The sequence below is a fragment of the Camelus dromedarius genome, chromosome 7 (genome assembly GCF_036321535.1).
Source record: "Camelus dromedarius isolate mCamDro1 chromosome 7, mCamDro1.pat, whole genome shotgun sequence".
NCBI lineage: Eukaryota > Metazoa > Chordata > Mammalia > Artiodactyla > Camelidae > Camelus > Camelus dromedarius.
The window spans coordinates 51142987-51158414 of NC_087442.1; the positions used below are offsets into that span (position 1 = coordinate 51142987).

The window sequence follows — 15428 nt, forward strand, 5'->3', positions numbered from 1 at the left end:
GTTCTTCTATCATTTGTTTAATTATTAATTCTTCATCCGTTTCTTTTTTTTCCTGGATCTGTTTTTTAGCTCTCTCATCTCTTCCACGATGCTTTTTATATCCTAATTTTCCCCTGTTTGGAGATATTTCATCTATTTCATCTACATCACTATTTTAGTTCTTAAAGTAACTAGAATTTCCTCTCTCAGACTGTCTGTTAACTTTTAAAATTGGAATCTTTGATCCATGGAAGTCTGTTTATGTAGTGTAACTGATCTGCTTGATTTAAGTGTTCTTTGGTGGCTATGGTTATGGTTTGGTTGTGGTGTGGCTGTGGTTGATGTTCTCAGTACCTGTCCTATGGATGTCATGCCCTCTGTTGGAGGCATTGCCTAGTCTTTCCAGATTGGATCCTCTTGGAGCTGCATCCCCTAGGCAGTCAGGTAAAGCCGACGGGGTTGTGGAGCGGTGAAGGGAAGTGCCAGTCTCTCTATAACTGTGGGCTCAGGGTCAACAAACCAGTAGATATCTCATCCTCTGCTGAGACACAGCAGGAAGCTGGTCCACTCTTGAGTTCTCCGGGAACTCCCAGTCAGGCTGAGCCCTCAGCCAGCCTCAAGTACCAGGGCCCACCTGGCCCACAGTGTGATCCCCCTGCAGGTCACCTGTTGTCGGCAAGATCAAGGAGATGCTCCCAGGACCGTGCACAAGTGGGCAGGGGCCACGTGGGCCACCCAAGGCGGACCACACTCTGGGAGCCCCAATGTCTGGGATTGCTCCTCAGGACTCTTGGCCGCTGTTACCTCAGCCCTCATCAGGCAGAGAGGAAGAAACAGTCTTCAGAGATCAGAAGAGCCTGCACCTCCAAATGTGCCCTGCATGCTCAGCATGCTTGCCCAGAGTGTCCATTTCCTTGCTCCAGAGAGTAGTGGCGAGGGAACTGTGGAGGGGGAGGCAGCAAGAACTCAGTCGGGCTACTAGCTTCACCAGGGGAAGTTTTGCTTTCTTAGAACCATTGCTTTACCTCTAGAGATGGCTTTGGCTTACAGAAGTGGTGCAGGGGTCTGTGAGAAGCAGTAACAGGGATTCCAAGCTTATGGGAGCAAAAGCTTTTTTTCTAATTCATTTCACAAAGAGGCCAAGCTTTTCTCAAATTGAAGGGGAGGGGAGATTCACTTAATAATATGAATAATAATTGTGATAATAATAAAAAAAACTTTATATAGGATAAATTTATATTCTGTATAAAGAAAGCCAGATGTGATTAAGGAAGAATGAACCTCATTTGTGTAGAGATGGAAGAAGCATTTAAATTACAAGCAACTTAAATATTTAGAGTTACTAAAGTTGAATACTGCTTTTTTTGTTATCCACATAATCTTCATATGTACTGTGGATTCTGTGTCTTTAAAAGGAGATTATTTCTTGACTTCACAAAGCATGCATATATGTTCTCCAAAACATTTTACCTCTCCTCTCCTCTTCCTCCTCAACTCTCTTTCCTAAAAATTAAAGATTTTGATGCATGCTTGCTTCAGAAAACAGAGCAATATAATTAATTTAAAAATTGGAAAATGTCTTATTTTAAATAATAAAATAATACATTTCCTGTTTTCCTGTTACAAGGTCAACATGATTGTGTGACTATAATCAACAATTTCTTTCCCCGAGAGAGACTGGATTATTACACTAAACCCCAGGGACTGGATAAAGAGCCAAAACTGCCCCCAAAGTTGGCAGGCCCACTGCACAAAATTATCACCACAACAAATCTTCATCCTGTCAAGGTACTGTAGTGTCAATCCTATTTGCTTTTATTTTAATTCCTGCGTCACAGTGTAAACTGCTCTTAGAGTGTAGGATCATAACTGTCTTGGGTTGGGTTTTATAGACGTACAGCTTGTGCAGGCCTCTCCTGTTCACTTGCTACAGCGAAGGAGTGCTCTCCCTGGAAGCACGGGGGAGAGCGAGGAACACAGACTAGGGCGGAAGGAAGAGCTCAGCAGAGAGGCAGGTTCAGCCGAAGCCGAGCTTCCACCTCATGTCTTGGGGCGCTCTGGACTGTCAATAGCTCCAACAGGCAAGGGAGCCAGGCTTTCACATCAGTCAGCCCTTGGCTGAGGTCTGTTCCCAGAGGGAAAAGGAGGTGGGCTCTCTCTGGAGGAAGGCAATTCCCTGCAGAAGTAGGCCGCTCTGCGCCCACAGCAGCCAGCCGTCCCCTCAGCGAGGCCCCAGCACACGGGCTAGGTTAGTGGGACCCAGGTGGGCATGAGCAGCAGCTACTGCAGTACCCCTCCTCTCTGGAAGTGTTCTCCAGTGTGTCATGAACACACTTTTTAATGCAAAGTGGGTATTTGATGCCTTTAAGTAATACAGTTCTTCCAATAAACAGTCAAATCACACAGATTTTCAAACTTCACAGATCAACCCAGAAGTTCAAATGACTAAGCTGGAAAAAAAACTTCAAGGGCTATTCTGAACTATTTCCACTGCTATTTCCTTCATATTTTATATATAACTTTTTTGTTTATTTACAAAATGATTTTTAAAAGAAATCAATCCAAATGAATATAATTTTTTCAATGAGTCATCCCAGAAAACTCCATGTGTGCTACAGTGATGCTGCCCTTTGTCAAGCTTCAGTGTCTGCCCTATGTCTTCATTCATATTGCATAGATTTAATAGTAATTCAGAGTTATTTGGTGAGCAAGACAGTATGATGGGTCAACAATTGAGGCTTTTCCCTTAGACTTCTAAGGTAGTGAAATAGATTTCCTTAGAAGTCTATTACAAAAGAAGAATCTTTGGAATATACTGAACATTATTAAAGTAAGTGGATGGTTCTCATGAGGTAACTCTTGAAAATTAACACTCATTTAAAGAAATAGATGAACAGCAAGGTCCTACTGTATATAGCACAGGGAAATATGTTCAATGCCTTGTAATAACCTATAATGAAAAAGAATATGAAAAGGAATATATATATAACTGAATCACTATGCTGTATGCCAGAAATTAACATAATATTATAAACCGACTATACTTAAATTAAAAAAAATCTTGAAAAATAAATAGATATAAGTTCTAAATTGTATTTGATCCTATTACTTTATCGATGCATCCCTTTGCATACAGTCTTCAAAGCTCAAGAAACAAACAAATCAACAACAAAGTGCCTTTCATGCAGCCCTTCACCCAAATTAATTTTCTGGACCATCAAGAGAGATGACAAACTAGTGGATCCTTTCCCATATGACAGACAAGTGGAATCTATTCTGTTTTTATTTTTCAAAAACTCAGATATTTTACTCAACACTCTGAAAGAACCTCTAGAGGTAACGCTTGTGATCCTAACTGGGCAAAGAAGAAATTCAGCCATGAATCAGATGTTTGTGTCTCTTGTGGAGATTACACAGGACTTAGAATGTAACCTGTAAAAAATGTTTAGCCTCTTCTGTGTTGGTGTTTCTTTTCCTCCCAGCACTGAAGGGAAAGGGAGAACTCTTGTAATGGTGACTCCCTCTCCATGACACTCTTTCTGTTAGCAGTGGGGCAGGCTGGGGTGAGAAGACAGGACTGTTCCTAGGGATGCAGTATTTCTCAGTGTGGAGAACATGTGTGGTTTTACAAGGCCCTTGTCATTCCTCCTCTAGCCTGAGCGTTATAGGATATTCTAGTCTTGACTGATTTGAAGAACTCTCCTATATTTTTCTGATTCACTGTCTTATATCTGTTTCTGCCCTTTGTGATTACAAAAATCTCACATATTGTGATGATAGAGTCTGTGGAGTAATTTTGGAATTTTACAGGGAACCAAGTCTCTCAGGGTTAAATTTCCTAAGAATCATTGTACCTCCAGTTATCTTTAAAGGCACATATTTTGAGTAAATTAGATTAAGGGCATATTTATATAGACAATAAATTGTAGAGGTATATAAAATAAAATAGCCTGTATTATATTTTTTAGAGCACTTGGTCTTATAAGAGAAACTATTCTATGATTATAGTACTTTCCTTCAGATCCAGACCTTGCTTGTTGTAGGTAGAAATGGTCTATTCACTTAAAAACCTTTCTTTTATCCACACTTTGATAAAAGCTGCCCACTTGCTTTTGTGGTGGCCCATTTTCATTACTTTACCGCTTTTCAAGCTGGCATGGGTCTTCATAGGGTGTGTTATTATTAAAAAAAAAAAAAAAAAAAAGCAACCAGTCTGTCAAGTCAAAGACCTTTCAAAACAAGCACAGGACAACATTCAGTCCAACGGTGCACCTTTTCACTGCAGGCTACCTAACACGGCTACATTTGCGTGGAGGTTGAGTGGCTGCTATAGCAAAAGGATGTTTGTTTTCAGCAGGGACTTGGGGAATTCTGCCCATGCCCAGACTATAGATGTTATCATGGAGAAAAACAGTCACAGGAAAAATGACAATAGAGTTGAACAGGGTCTCTAAGTGGTCAGGAGGCAGATGTGCGCAAGTGATCCTGTCTTTTGATTATTAACATGGTTTTTAAGCCCAGAATTGCTGAATTAGTAATTTTTTAAAATGGGATTTAAAAAAATAAAAAGCATTTAAAATGCCACTGAATAAACATATTCTAAAGTAGCTGTTCTTTGGGAGATGAGACATATCTGACTTTTATGCCCACGTGAATATTTCCTCCTCATTAATTAAGAATGATTCCCTTTATAATAAATACATTACTTTATAATGCTTCAGAGATTAAAGGAAGGAAACTAGTTCAAATATTAGTCTTCTGTGTGCAGCTGTGTAAATGCTTCAGTGAGCTGTGATTGTTAGTTGAGCTGTGATTATATGCCATTTTTCTCTGCATGTACCGCTGTATATTATGAAATAAAAGTCTACTGCATGAATCTGGGTTTTATTGGGGATTTTTTAAAAAGAATTCTCATGTGTAAGTTTAGATCCTATGCTTTGATTATAAATACCATATACAAAATATTGAGCAAACAGCTTCACATTATTGCAACTGACAGCAAACTATAAACAGGTGATTAATGAGTCTTTTTTTTCTCTCTGCCACAAGTTAATATTATGGTAGGGGATGTTTTCAGCAAATTTACCAATAAGGATTCTGATTATACTTATTTCATGAAGTCTAATAATTTACTATTGAGTGCTGTATTTTAAGTAAAATTCTAGATTATGTATCAATTTAGTAGTGTCAAAAATAAGTAAAAATCTTTTTTTAGTTTCAGAAAAATATTTAATCTCTCTTCAGTTTCCAGGTAGGAGACTAGGCATGGGTTTTACTTAAGTTAACTAATTAACTTTCTTCATGTTTAAGGAAATTCATGAAATCTGCTATCTGTTGTTTCCTGCTGTTTACATTGCCTGGGACAGCTGTTTAGCTGTAACATGTAGATTAACAAACACTGAATGGCTTTCTGCTCTGAGAATACAACTGTGCCCATGTTATACACATGTTTATATTACTGTTATACCACTGTGGATTTTTACAGCTGTCCTATGCAAGACTACCACAGCCAATTAAAAAAATACTTCTTATTACACCAAATTTGAGTTTAATCTGTGCACATATAGGAAGTGTGGGACTCATAATGCATCAGTTTGGATAACTCTCTAATGATCCTTTTTTTTAAAGCTATTTTGCTTTCCTTTTGACCTACTTACATTACTATGCATGATTAGAAGCATCTTAGAAAATTTCCACAGAGAAATGTAGTTAATCAGAAAGTAACACACCTTTTATTTTTAGACTTCTGTCTGCAAAAAATCTCATTTCCTTATAATTAAGAAGAATGAATGAGAATTGTTTTTCCTAGCCATGAAATCCTAAAGCTCAGTAATGTTGACTAAGAGTAGTGACCGCTCGGTGATCTGATTCTGTATATAAAGGGTGTGCCAATATGCCACACTTATCTTTAGTAAAAGTGCTTTTAACAGAGACAGTAAAACCATGATTCCGAGTGGCCAACTAACAGCCTGATTTAACTGGATGGCAAACCATGTGATGACTGTGACATACAGAGTTTAAGAGATTCCATGATGTCAGAGTCCTTCTGTACTAGTTTTACAACTTGATCAGTGGCAACTTGCATTCTAATTTGAATTAACATGGTAAATATATGACTGTAAGAAGGACTTTATTTGGTAATCAAAACTGACCACCTAAGTTGAACATGGCAAATCTTTCATGGAGTTTCTAAACTCACTGGAATTTTTTCTAGATCGTGATGCTTATAAATGAAAATCCTCTGCTGGCAGAAGAAGCAGCTCTGAATAAATGCTACAAGGTGATGGATCTGATTTGTGAGAAATGTATGAAGCAAAGAGACATGAATGAAGTACTGGCTATGAAAATGCATTACATCAGCTGTATCTTTCAGAAATGCATTAACTTCTTAAAAGATGGAGAGAATAAACTGGACAGTCTAATCAAAAGGTACTGTCTTTATCATTTCATATATAAAATACTCTCAACTGGATAATACTTCATTATGAAATCTCACCGTGGACATAAAAATTAAGGATTTTAGCAGCCGTTGTTATTTCTGAGATCACATTCTGTCTGCAAGTAACAAAGGGCACTATTATACTTCGGCTGATTGTTCTGTTCCGTACTCTTTACAACAGTGCTTTCGTTATCCCCAGTTACAGGTGAGGAATCTGAGGTTTGGAGAGGTGAAGTAGCATATGTAAGATCATAAAACTAGAAAGTAGCCCAGATCTAAATCTAAGGATAGGTCGGCTATGCTACAGTTGCTGCTCTGGATTCAAAACGGCTCTCAGTGTGTCTCTGTTCCTGTACCTGGGGGAGCTTTGTGTTACCCGTCTTCTCTAACCATCTGGGGTCAAATTATCTATAGTTCTACTGAGAAAAGAGAAGTAAGTCAGAAGGGTGTGATTCAATGAGGGTTTTCTTTCTTTGTACAAGTAACTGACATGGTAATGAGTAACCAGCTAGTCTGATAACAGTGTTTAGTGTGTTTTGTGTCAGGGGTCACTTTTATAAATACGTCTTTGGGCCCCTACATCTGATAAGGTCTAGACTAACGTGCAAATGGAACAGCAGTTTGAACTGAGTCTGTCATCACGATGCATCAAGACACAATGAAAATCTTAAGTAGCAAAGAAGAAATTACTAAAATTGCATAGGTGCAGCTGGGAGGACAAGCTTAATAATTCAACTCAAGTTACGTTTAAAAAAATGTCTTTCAGCTTGTTAAGAGGCCGAGCTTCTGATGGCTTTCCAGTATATCAAGAAAAGGTCATTAGAGAAAGTATCAGAAAATTTCCTTACTGTGAAGCTACTCTCCTCCAGCAGCTGGTGCGAAGCATTGCTCCTGTTGAAATTGTAAGGCTCTTCATAACTAAGTTAATTCTATCTGTGAGACCTAATTACCATAAAGGTGCATTCTCTTTAGCATGATTCATTTAATAAAGAAATACTATTTTAGAAAAATTTTAGGAACAAACATGGAGATAGGTTCTCCTGTTAACCTTGTGTCTGTTTATCCATTTACATTATATAGCTCATGGGTTGAATGAACAGTATTTCCTTATGTGGGGATATAGCTAGTTATAGTGGGTACTGACGCTTTTAATTACCTCTATGAAATCGGTAAAGGTGGGTATGCATCCACTGTGTGGACACACCCTTATTCACGTGTAGGTTGTGAAAAACCAGTACAAAGTCCTGCACTACATGAAAGCAGGAATTGAATGTCTAGGTTGATGGTTCCCAGTCAGTGGAGATGGAAAGGATGAGTCCTGGAAAGGTGCATTGTGTATCCTGCTAAACAGTCTCAAAATACATCCCAGCTTCTTATATTCTACCTTAATGCCTCTGATTTTATAAATTTCCCATACATTAAAAAAAGTCTGTTTATATTTGCCAGTTATGGGAAGTAAATTTTAACTTTATTATCTGTTCTTTAAATTACTGCCCTTTTGTCATGTGTTTATCTAAGTAGTATTTCATAAGACACTCCTTGCCTTCCCAATTTTGAATGCCATTCTGTTCACCTTCTCTCTACCTGTCATGCTTTTTATACATTTCAGTCAAATTATCTATCAGCCTTTGTCTATTAGGCAAGAAATTGATCCTGAAACTATTCCCATCCGTGGCTTCCGCCCTCCCACTGGCAATCTCGTTCCTTCTCTTCCTTCTCTAGGCTATTATATCATTCTTGGTCTGAAAAATCAGGACTAGAAATGGGTTCCAGGTGCTCCTTTATACATTAGGACTTCACCTATTCAGAACCATGAAAGAAGAAAGACCTGAGCAGACAAAATGAACTCATGAAGTTCGTGCTATGATTTATTCATGCGAGCCCTCCGTGATTTCACACAGAGATTCTTTACACTTGCTCTTTAATATGCTTGGCTATTTGGTATTTAAGCTTTTGGGAGATGAAAGTTAGCCAGTTTGAAGGTGGTTTATCAACTATGAATGTGTTTCAGCTGTTCACATCGAACTTCAGCCAACTATGAATTAAATAGATAAGGATTTATTTATTCACATATACTCAGAAGCCCAAAAGTAGGCAGACCAGATCTTGCACATAGGTTCAAAAATGGATTTTGGACCCAAACACTACCATTTTTCTACCCAATATTCTTTAGCCGTATAATCATATACATGCTTATGACATTACAATTGCAAGGCATCTTATCCTCCTTCTCCAAGCTCACCTTCCTATCCCAGGCAGACAAGAAAAGGAAATCAGTCTGCAGCTAGAAAGCACAAGCCCTCCCTGAAACGCAGTACTGGTACCACAGGACCACCCTTAGCAGCACAGGGAAAAATGAGTATTTTGGAGAAATGAATATTCTGGGGGAAATGAGTTATTTTTTTGCTGGTCTCAACTCTGCTGCTCTGAACAAAAGTATGTTTCTGTTAGTAAGAAAGTTGAGGGAATGTCTATCCGAGAAGCCGTCAGTAGTGGCTGTTGTGGGGCATTTCCAGCACTGACAAGTGTCGCTGACATTGCACCTTCAAGGGAGAAAACAGAAAAACTAAAAATAGCAGCCCGGCGTATTCTTTTAAAAAGTCAAAGCAGGTCACTGTAGGGCTCAACAGTCCATCTCAGTCCTGCCTCGTGGAATAATGTAGTTAGAGTGTATGGTGTATAATGATTGTTTTATCCTAGTGACCTGAGTCATCAATAAAGGGCTTATTAATAAAGATAAGATACACATGAAAATTTAAATTGTGAAAATTATAAAAATTTTTGTTGGGAATAAGTAATAATAAAACTCAAAAATAAGAAAGTTAGAAATAGGTAAGATAGCTAGATACCCTGTAATTATTTCTGCTTACTCTAAATAGGTCTCATTCAGGCAGATAAATATTTGCCCTTATTATTTTCTGCATAAAAAATGTTTATAAATCCTCTTTAGCAAGACATTCTGATTTGCAGTAACCATAATAATAATCTTCACACTTACGGTTTTTCTTAATACCCTAATGTAATCACATGTGCGTCTCTTTAATTAAAGAATTTGGAACATTTCAATGATAAAGGTGATAACTTTTAACTAGTAGAATTGCAGACCTATAGCAAGTAAATAACTTTAAATATACAAAGTTTTTAAAAACACTTAAATTGCTTTAAACTTTTAAGAATCAAGACAGTTAAACATTTACGATGTATCCTATAAATTGACCCTCAGAATATGTATATGTCTTTAAAAAAGTTTTTAATTAATTTATTTAAGGGGGAGGTAATTAGCTTTGTTTGTTTGTTTGTTTGTTTGTTTATAGAGGAGATACCTGGGATTGAACCCGGACTTTGTGTATGCTAAGCATGTGATCTAGCACTTGAGCTATATCCTTCCCCCCACATTGTCTTGATGTTAATTCTCAGAAGAAAATTCTACTCTGAGTTCCTTGTCCTAGTTCTAAAATCTTTGTGTGCTTATTGAATAATACTTTTATCCTAGAACAGGGCCAGTTTTTTTCTCTCTGAGTATTTGGATCCATGATTTACCTCAAGTGTACTTTGTGTAGAAAAAGATATTTGTTATTTTGCCATGAAGTCTGTGTAACCTCTAACCTTAATAATTTTGTCTCCTGTTCACAAAATGTTGTCTCTGGTCTTCCCATGGTGATTGCAGAGGTTATTTTTCCTGCTCTTTTTCCCCACTCTAGGGTTCTGATCCCACTGCATTCTCTGTACTTACCCAAGCCATCACTGGTCAGGTGGGTTTCGTGGATGTTGAATTTTGCACTACCTGCGGAGAAAAGGGAGCAAGCAAAAGATGCTCAGTGTGCAAAATGGTAAGAATGAAGTTCTTTTAAGCTCACTGACATCCGGTTTAGATTTCACCCACACTGGTGATTGAGTTTTAATATTCTGTAAATATAATGGTTGACATTAGTTTTCTAATAAATTCTAATATGTTAGATAAAAAAGGTATTGCACCTAATACTTAGAAGTGATTTTGGAAGAGAACTACAGGATAAATCTAGTTCTGTGTCTTCTCTATCAAACTCCCAGGCTGCCCTGCTTCTCTGCTGACCACCCCAAAGAAAGAAAGAAACGAATGAATGATTCATTATGAGAAAATAAGAGAAAGATTATTCATAGGGGACTGAGGCTGGTGCAGACAAGAAAACCTACAGTAGAACAGTTCATAGATATGCAATCTTAAATATTCTGATGTTGACTTTAATTACAATCTCTTTATCAACTCTTCCTTGTAAAACTACACTCCTTTCTGACTGTCACCAATCTTTAAGCTTTTGGAGTCCTATCCATTTCTGCCAGAATTATCTTTATAAAGGGCATATCTGAATGGATTCTTCTCACATATATTCTCACAAATATTACTCATATGCAAGTATCTGTACATTCGCTTTATAGATGATGTTAATTTTCTGTTGTTTTTAAGGTTGAAATTCTTCAGCATATTCTTCTGTAACCCATCATATTCTGCTGTAACCTACTTGTCTGGTTTCATTTCCTTTAATTACTTACTTCTCTGAGCCTCAGTTTCCTTACGTGTGAAATGGGGCTGGAGTTGTGAGAGTTAAGTGAGACCATCTATGTTGGTTAATTATTGCTTTAAATAAAAACACTCCAAAATTCAGTACTTAAAACCACCACCATTTTTTTCTTTCTCCCATGTTTGTGGTTGGCTAGGGCACATCTGTTCCATGTGTTTCTCATCCTCCTTGGAACAGCAGGCCAGGCTAAGCATGTTCCCTTGGTGACGGCAGAGATAGAAGTAGGCAAGTAGAAACATATGAGGTCTCTTGCCTTGAAATTGCCATGCGGTCTCATTCCTCTGGCCAAAACAAGTTGCGTGGCCATATTTAAAGTCAATTTTCTTCCCCTTCAGTGAAAAGAACTTTGAAATCACATGGGAAAGTGTATGGTATGGATGCAGGGAAGAGTGAAAGAACTGGGGCCACTGATACAATCTATAACACCATCTATGTAGTGCTTGGTATATAATCCTGCAAAAATCTAAGCTCCACTTACACAAACTTACTGCTGTCCTTGAACACGTCTTCCCTGTTCCTGCATTTTTGTACACGGTATTCTGTCCACTTGGAATGTCTCTTTTCCATTTCTCTGTCCACTGAGTCCCTCCATTTAGAGTGAGTCACTGCTTCCTCTGTGCTCCCATTGCTGTAACATCCTGAACTGGGACATAAATCACATTGCCAGGGATCTGCCTCCCCCATCCTGCTCTTTCTCATCCTTGGCTTCCTCTGGGACAGCAGTTGTATCCTCTTTGTCCTTGTACTGTATAAATTCTGGCAAACAGAAGTCTCAAATCACAAGTTCGCGTCTTTGGTAGACCCTGTATTATATATTCATTATTGTTAGAAAGTGTAAGCTAAAACTTACAACTGTAAATCAACACATATCTATACATCAAGGTTTTAAAATAAAGTATAGAAAACTTAACATTTTTACAGCACTGTACTTGGTTTAATGTCATAATTAGAAAATTAATGCAATTACGTATCTTGAAAAGAAACCTACAATTGCTTTCAGGTAATATATTGTGATCAGACCTGCCAGAAAACACACTGGTTTGCACATAAGAAAATCTGCAAGAATCTCAAGGACACTTATGAGAAGCAACAGTTGGAGGCTGCCAAAGAAAAGAGTGAAAAGGAAAACAGTAAGTGTATAAAAACCGAGCTCATACAAGTGGTCGATGGGGAGAGGAAGGATAGATGGTATTAACACAGGGGGCACAGGAAATGAGTCTTCTCTGGGAATCAAGGGGGCTTGGGGTAAACCAACATAAGGATCACACTTAAACTCAAATGTATCCCTATTTTGAGTCCCTGGGATATTGTATAATCAGCCTAGATATCACTGGAAAACAAAAGTCATAAAATTCCGAGGCTTGTAGTTTATTCCACATTCTGCTTTCTGCCTCATGAGACTGCCCTGGAACAATGCAACTCTTAATGAGTAGTTACTTATATTTTGTTCACAAAGGATTTTAAGATCTTTGAATAAGGAAATAATTAAATTTCCCCTAATGACTACCCAGAGATTTTAAGGTTGGAAGACTTAAATTTCTTAATTATAAAACTGCAGGTGAAATTACAGCGTAAGCTTATAGATTACAAATTAACTTGCAGATCTAGTGCACGGGTTAAATTTCTACAAGTGTCAGGGCAGTGAGTTCTATATTATTTTTCCTCTCCCTCATGAAGTATATGACTCATTTTCATCAGAAACAGTGAGTTGCTTCAGCAATGATATGCATATTGGACAAGAGAACAGCCCACACTCCTACTCCTTACCCCAGAGAATGTATCACACATTCTGGGGAACGATAGTTTGAAAAGGTTGGTTGCCTTTGATGATTCTGACACTAAGACTTCCCCCACTACTCCTCAAGGGACCATGTCCCGTTTACCACTTGGTTGAGAAACACCATTAGTGGGAATGAATGATTTGTACAAAACTAAATTCATAGCAAAGTAAGATTGTATAAATAAATTGTTAAGAGAATAGTCAGGTTTTCTGGCTGCCATGCTTTCTCCTGTTTTCTGGACCAAACATTTATTATCCTGTGGGTCGAGGGTGGTGAATAGCAGCTGGTAACGTACTGAAGAAGCCATGTGAGAGGACAGGATTGTCAGTAGAATGGGAGCTCCTGGTTGTTATACATCAGCATGTGCCACACACTATTGTACACCTTGATTCTCCACAAATGTAGGACAGACTTTATTATCCTCCAGTTTACAGATAAGGAGACAGCCTTGTTCGGGCAGGAACCCAGCAGAGGACACCAGGCTCATTTGTGGCATAGCTGCATTCAAACACAGATTTTGCCAATCAGCAATCCTGATTTCAAGGCCTGGCTTTGGCATCCAGAGGCCTGAGTTCAGATGCCAGTTATGTTGTGTTACAGGCTATGAACGGTGCGCAAGTTACCAAACCCCTCTCTTCTCAGTTTTCCCATTTGTAAAATAATGATCACAATGATAATAGAGATAATAATCTCCCTCGTGGTTGTGATGAGGATTAAATAAATTAATACACATAAAGCACTTAGAAGAGTGTCTGGCACATAGTAGGAACAAAATGACTTTTTTTTTCTTTTTATCAGATAGCAAACTTGACGTCAATTCGAATTGTGTTAATGAGGAGCAGCCAGAGGCTGAAGAGGAAGCCTACCAGGAGGATTGCAATCCTGGAGATTCTGTGGAAGGGGGCAAAGAGTCTCTTCAGAGCGATGCTGGGCTGGGAGGCTTACAGGAGGCTCCTGCCAGTCCACAGGTATCTGAGGAGTAAGAGGCAGAGCACGTGCCAGCGCGGACAGGCCTCACCGTGGCAGGTAGCTGGAAAACACGTGTGACCGTGTCTTCCTTGCCTCGACACCTGCATGGCGCTGTGACAGGATTCCACATTTCATAGAATAGATGCTTTCCAGCAAAGCTCTGTCTACTATGCCCTCATTTCCTACTGAGTTCTGTTCTATAATTGGACAGATATTCCTAGGGAAAAAAAAATTTTTTTTTTTTTCAAAATATAGGGGAAACATTTCTATCCCCTTTTTGAGGCAAGCTTCCCAGCAGTTGTTCTCAATGGAAAATAAATTTCCTTTTAAAGAAGAAATAACTGCTCTAGGGAACAAAGAGGCGAGCAGAACAGATGTAAGAGAGGAGATTTTCAGGAAAGAAAAATGTTATAGCCACAGAGATGGGAAGCTAAAAAAATCATAACTTATATGTAAATAAAATGCATATAAATAACATCTACAGTAGTGAAGTTCTATGTATTAAGGTGCAATGAAATGAAAAACTACTTGTTAAAGAATCTTTGCCATAGTTCAGCTAGCTGTAGTTTTCTACAGAATTTATCCCGAGCAGCCTGAACTTTATGTAGTTCCTGCAGTGACATTTTATCTGCAGCATTTGTACCTTCAGAAATATCAGATCCCCCAGGAAGAACTAAGGCATAGCCACGGTTATCTCAGCATGTGCATTAAAAAAGATGTTTCATGAAGTTATTGATTAAACAAAGGCTAAACAGACTGTGTCCACAATTACTGTAGAACTAATTCATGTGCCATATTCCACTTTTATCTTCCTATGAGCTTTTCATATGGTTCTTCCTGTCCACACACTGATTTATAACTGTCATTTATAGACTGTCCTGGCACCAGGCTTTAGTGTCTGCAATGTCTGAATAGAGCTGGAGTGTGATATCTGGAGATAGGGCTGTGTTGCACAGTTTCTTATGCTGACTGTAAAATAAATTGTGCCTACTAATATAACCAACTTGTGTCTTGTTTCATAGTTTATTGCTGTCAAGGGGTTGCAAATATTAGCGAACTTAACAAATTTTAGGAAACTTAGCACGTACTGGAGAACATAGTAATAATTATTTTAACAGGTACAACTGAAAATCAAAATGACTAGAATTCTCACCCCACTTCACGGATCACATTCTTCTGTCCTCCAGCTTTTCCTCTTAACTTACGCTCGGCTACTTTTCTCCCAGCCCCAACACATCCACCTGCTGCACACCCTGTACTGGGCTGCTCTAGGGAGGCTTCACGTGAGGAAGTTTACTGTTAAGTGAGTAGAAATCCAGCAGATTTTACCTGAACTTGTCAGTCACAACAAGCTTCCCTTCACTCATCCAAGTACCTCATCTACACACTGATAAACATTTATCTTTGACTAGAAAAACAGGCCTCCCTGGCCTTCCTCTCCTGCAAGTATGTTTTTTAACCTAGTTCCGTGATTTTTAATTATTTTGGGGGGGGGTGTGTTATCATCATTCGGTGTTGTCATCATGGTCTCCGTCTTTGGACAGCATGGAGGGTTGTGGAAAAAACAGAAGGGAACAGGAAAATCAAGAGATGTGGTGATGTAGAAGGAATTTTCCCGTTCACTGAAATGAATTCCAATATGAACTGGAACTCTGACGCAGCTACCACTGGCATGAATAGTAACTTTCCAATTGGACAAAG

The 15428-nt window shown here is 38.5% G+C and overlaps 1 protein-coding gene across 1 annotated transcript in view; it reads left to right on the forward strand.

Annotated features, from left to right (window-relative positions):
* The window catches only part of ANKMY2 (ankyrin repeat and MYND domain containing 2), a 33234-nt gene extending 18508 nt beyond the window's left edge, over positions 1 to 14726 (forward strand). Inside the window, exons 5-10 of the mRNA XM_010984640.3 lie at positions 1607 to 1767; positions 6194 to 6408; positions 7185 to 7320; positions 10120 to 10248; positions 11978 to 12107; positions 13557 to 14726. Coding sequence (XP_010982942.1) covers positions 1607 to 1767; positions 6194 to 6408; positions 7185 to 7320; positions 10120 to 10248; positions 11978 to 12107; positions 13557 to 13741 — 956 coding nt within the window. The 3' untranslated portion in view covers positions 13742 to 14726. The remainder of the gene's footprint in view (positions 1 to 1606; positions 1768 to 6193; positions 6409 to 7184; positions 7321 to 10119; positions 10249 to 11977; positions 12108 to 13556) is intronic.
* Positions 14727 to 15428: the final 702 nt, after the last annotated feature.